Source organism: Sinocyclocheilus anshuiensis, unplaced genomic scaffold, assembly GCF_001515605.1.
Source record: "Sinocyclocheilus anshuiensis isolate Anshui unplaced genomic scaffold, SAMN03320099.WGS_v1.1 scaffold419, whole genome shotgun sequence".
In the NCBI taxonomy this organism is placed as follows: Eukaryota; Metazoa; Chordata; class Actinopteri; order Cypriniformes; family Cyprinidae; genus Sinocyclocheilus; species Sinocyclocheilus anshuiensis.
Window position 1 is genome coordinate 74,747 of NW_015548228.1, and position 5,323 is coordinate 80,069.

Here is a 5,323-nt window from a genome sequence, read left to right on the forward strand (position 1 = left end):
GAGCCTGTGTGGCAGCCCCAGTGGTGGTGAGGGGGGGAGAATCAACAGTCCCTCCCCCATCAGCTCCTTCCTTCCGGAGTCCATGTAGTGCGTCTTTCACCTTCTGACTTAGAAAAAAAAATGACGAAAAAAAAAAACATACAAACCCGTGACCTCAATGTGGAAATAGTTCATCATAATCATATGACCATATATATATATATATATATATATATATATGCTGACTTAGGATTATTTGATGATATTACAGAAATAAGTATTGCACCAATTTTGTTTTAAAACTAAAGAATTTAGCTCTGCAGTCTAAAAAAACTGTAGCCACAGCTGTGACTTGCAAACCCGACCTGCAAGCCAGGGGGAACAGCACTTTCAAAATAGGCTTTCAATTTTGTTTTGGAGGCATCACATTGTGCCCTCTTGTTTACAAAACGTTTTGAGGGGGAAAGTATGGTCATTCTATCTTTTATTTTAAGTGGCGAAAAAAAAATGCATAAAGAATTTAAAAAATAATCTTACAAAAATGATAAAATAAAAAATAAATAAAAAAATCTTGAGGATGAAGATGAAGCTTTTTATCTCTGGGAATACTGATCAGTGTTTGGCCATGTCATTGGTTATTTTATCTATTCCTCTTGTCTGCTAAATAACCAGCATGGTTCTCAGGAAATATAGCCAGTTTTCCCCCCATAGAAACTCCTTGTAGGAAAATCCAACTTTTAGCACTGAAACTACTTATAGCTCTGTAAGTTTTTCTCTGCCAAATAACTGCTTTAAGCTGGAGACATTCTACATACTGCTTTTCGAATATGCTGTCTTTTTATTAATGAGTGGATATGGTTTGCTGAATCACTATCTAGTCCTTTTTCCCACTGAGTGGCTCAATGTTTTTTGCTTTGTGACTGTCGAAGTAACTGTCAAATGTCATAAGAAAAAGCAGAAATCTGTAACTATGCATACTGTAGCCAATGACTCGGCCTACAGAATCGCTTTTTCTTTGTCTGAAGTAATGTTTTGTGTTTCAGTAATTTGCATATACATTGTTTGATAGATATATATATATATATATATATATATATCATCATCATTATTTTATAAAAAAAAAATTCCCCCTCATCGCCAGAGCTGGTGTTAAAGAAAATCTTGTTTGGTTATTTTAACAGTGCAAAAGTCGTCCACATTTCATTGCCTTGATTCAAATTGTGTCCGAAGATGCAACAAGTCAAGTGGCTTTTAACTGTTTACAAATAGAAAATGATTGTATTATGTACAGTTTGGTTGTGTTAATCTGAAGGTCCTTACAATATTAATAAATCAATGTTTTGTCTGCTCATTACCATTTTATTTTCAGTTTGTTTTTTTCTCCCCCTTCCTCTCCCCTTTTTTCCCCCTTCCTCAAAGCTGGTTTGTCATTGAAAATGGCTTGCCTCTGTACTTGTGGCCAAGGAAGGCTGGATTAGAGGTGAATGTAATCTATTGCTGGTAGTTTAAATAATGTGCGTAGATTTACAGAATATTTACCTTTTATCGTACTATATTTTAGGTGCACAATTTATGAGACGCTTCAAGAGCGAGAGGGAGAGAAAGATGTCAGCATTAGGCTAAGCCATGGACCTTAATATGCGTTTAAGCTGTTTAAGTTTTTTTCTCCATTATGTTTTATTTGAGAAGTAGAACTTGCGTGCGTGGTGTTAACTTATCCATATTTAATGACTCATCGTACAAAACCCTGAGTATTACCCTCACTTTATGGTTGCGTGCCAGTATTGAACCATTTTAAGTAACTGCTTTACCAAATATACTTCAATCAAAGGATTTGTTTACTTAATTCCAGACCTGGCTTATCTTTGTTTGTTGGACAAATTTTAAGTGGAACATTGGAGAGAACTACACAACGAAAGCCGAAAATTAGTTTTTGGAATTGCACTTGGTGTACATAATTAACTAGAAAAGCTTGTACTGTATTTGTGTTCTGGAGGCAGAGTGTAGCTTTTGGAGACTGGACGGCATGGACGGAGGACTTTGCCTTTTGTTTGTCTTTTTATTCTTCCTGTACATTGACTAGACTCTTAAAGCGTGCGTGTGTGCCTGCGTGCTTGAGTGGTCTGCTCCATTCCTGCGCATCAGGAGCCCAAGTATTCTCCTCTTGTTTAGGGGGAGTATAAATGCAGGTATCGCAGATGGTTTTGCCGTGACTTTGTTTACTCCCTCGATGTGGATCGCTCAATCTTTTGTGCTTTAGTTACATGTTCGTATGCGTCCGGGGTAGCTTTAGTCCTTTCTGGGAGCTTTACCAATGGTTCTGAATGGGTTCTTCCCTGCCGTCTTGGCAAACATGCTAGTTTCCCCGTTCTTCGTGGCTTTTTACTTTCAGAAGCGTAGGGAAAAGCCATTGGCACCCAGTTTTTTTTTTTTTTTTTTCGGGGTTTTTTTGTCCCCCTCCCCTCTTTTCCTTTTAATTTTGTTTTTTGTATGTGCAGCTTTTTTTTGTCCCCCTCCCCTTTTCCTTTTAATTTTGTTTTATGTATGTGCAGCTTTTTGGTGTTAGACAGAACTGTCATGCTGAGACATTTTGATAATTCACTGTCATGCCAAATTATCAAGCAGGGGGAGGAAAGGGATTTGTTCTTTTGTAAAAGCTGGACAATGTATATGCTTCAAATGTCACTTGCAAAATGGATGTTTTGAGGATATTCATGAGCAATGTACAATCCCCATTTTTATAGCCAGGTTGAACGTAGAGGAAACGAATAAGTGACTTGGCCTGACATTCTACTTTTGTACTGAAAATGTCATTCTTTTCTGATTTATCCTGTGAGCAAATATACCCTTGTCTTTTAAATGGTTCCTACTGTTGAACAATGTGCTAAGGCAATTGACTTAAACTGTGAGTATTGCTGTCATGTCATTATAAACCCGAAAAGCTTTAGTAAAACCAGCACAAGAAACGGATGAACGAGAGTTTAAATCGAAACTTCCACCATGGGGAAATTCTAAGAGAGTCTATGCAGTGTAGGGTGAGGCTTCCATGTCCGTGTCTTCGCTTACTAAAATCCTGGCTGCGGTAGTGGCGGGATTTAAAAATACGATTCCTGTAATGTGCCATGATTGAAATTTTCTTTAACTTTTTGTCACGAATAATTGGCCAGTTGTAGCAAATGAGGGGTTGCATTAACATTTCCTTTTTCACAGCGCTCCTCACAGAACGGGCTGTGGAATAGCAAATTCTCAACTCCAACATTTCTTCTAGTGGTCTTTGCTCACATGTAACCTATATGCACACTGCTTTGGTAGACTGTTTGAAAATTAATTGAAATAAACATCAATAAGATAACTTAAATGAGCAGGAAGTTCTTTTCAGCGTCTTCCTGGGGTCATCTTAGAATTTTAACTTGGGGAACTGCACTTTTTGAAGGACAATCCTTATTTGTATTGGTAACCGTTGACAAGGTTTAGTCTAGTAATACATGGTAGATACTCAAATGTGTAGTGATGAATGTTTCCTGTAATGCTGGTTTTCTTGTTTTTTTTTTTCTTTTTTTCTTTGTTGCTTGGTTTTCAATTTTAGTACCCTTAAGTGCATATGTAACGAGGTAGTTGAGATAATAGAGTAGTTTTTAGGTCTTTTGTTGGCTGTACTTGTAGACTGATAATAACTGTTCGTAAAGTACTGATCTTGTTATCGGAATACAAAGCTGTATAACTTGGGTACAACCCGCAATAAAGCCTAACAGTGATATGGTGTGCAATGGTGGATTTTTTTTTTTTTTTCTGTAAAATATTTTACTGCAAGTGCAATTGGAAATGTAGTTGTTAAATTACCAAGAATCTCATCACAAAAATTTTACATGGAGTACACCCAACTAATTTGCTTTGTATATGGAAATGTTTAAGAATCTCATTTTGATTACCATAAATGTTTTACCTACTGGTATGTAGAGTACTTCTACAAACAAAAACATAAACAGTGCTTTTAAAAGAGGTTTAAAATGTTTGTTTACATGACAAAGACTCATACAGTGGCTATAAAAAGTTTTATTCTACATGAATGTGGGATCATTAAAATGGCTTTAGTTCAGTAATCCTGCCATTGTTGGTCATTGCAGAATAAATCATGGGTGACACTTTCAAATGTGGTATTTTTATAATCTTATTATAAACAAACTTTTGTGAGATGCTACATGCTGATGCCATTATATAATTTAAGACCAGTGAAATATTAAGTGGCCTAATACACCTTCAAAGCCGCAGTGTAATGTCTGTGCCAGCAGCAGCACCAAATGAATTTCCAAAAAAATACTTTTCAAATAGGTTTGAGTGTTTTCAGTCATGGAAAACCTAAAAAATGTAATTGAATAGTTTCAATTTAGTTATGATATAAAAAATAGTTGGACAAGCTGGTTCACAAATCAGTCTAAATTAATCTTAAGTGAATCAGCCTGAATTTTTAAAACCTTTATCCAGTGAGCATAAGCTAACGGTCTTGGAAACATTCAAAATTGTGGGACATCTGCCTCCGTATGTTAGGCTCCCCCAACGAGGTTTTGAAAGCTCCACACATTTTAAAATCGTCCTACGATTTACTTACACTTAAGCATTTTAAACTGGTGAAAGGATGCAGTATTTTGATGAGGATATTGCACAGCAGTGTTAAAGGGATAGTTCACCCAAAAATGAAAATTTGATGTTTCTCTGCTTACCCCCAGGGCATTCAAGATGTAGGTGACTTTGTTTCTTCAGTAGAACACAAACAAAGATCTTTAACTCAAACCGTTGCAGTCTGTCAGTCTTATAATGGAAGTGAATGGGAATCACGGCTTTGAGAGTAAAAAAAAAACATACACAAACAAAACCAAATGAAACCCTGAGGCTCGTGATGATACATTGATGTGTAAAGACACGAAACGATCGGTCTGTGCAAGAAACTGAACAGTATTTATATTGTTTTTTACCTCTGATTCACGCAATGTCTGAAGTGTCCTGAGTGCGTCCTCGACAGGTGGCGTGTGACACGTCGTCGTCTTGCTTTACGGCGGATCGCAGACTTAAGTGCATTACCACCACCTATTTCTCAAATGGACCATTGACACACTATCTACAATCTCAATTAGGAGTGTCAATGGTCCATTTGAGAGATAGGTGGCGGTAATGCACTTATAAGTCTTATAAAGCAAGAAGAGGACACGCTCAGGACAGTTCAGACATTGCAGTGCATCAGAGGTAAAAAAACGATATAAATATTGTTCAGTTTCTTGTACAGACCGATCGTTTCGTGTCTTTACACATCAATGTATCGTCACGAGCCGCAGGGTTTAATTTGGTTTCG

General features: G+C 36.9%; 1 protein-coding gene across 1 annotated transcript in view; it reads left to right on the top strand.

The window, feature by feature from the left end:
• Nucleotides 1-2,751, top strand: part of LOC107654452 (trinucleotide repeat-containing gene 6A protein-like) — a 39,671-nt gene extending 36,920 nt beyond the window's left edge. The window contains exon 24 of the mRNA XM_016441521.1: nt 2,724-2,751. Within this exon, the coding sequence (XP_016297007.1) occupies nt 2,724-2,751 (28 nt within the window). The remainder of the gene's footprint in view (nt 1-2,723) is intronic.
• Nucleotides 2,752-5,323: the final 2,572 nt, after the last annotated feature.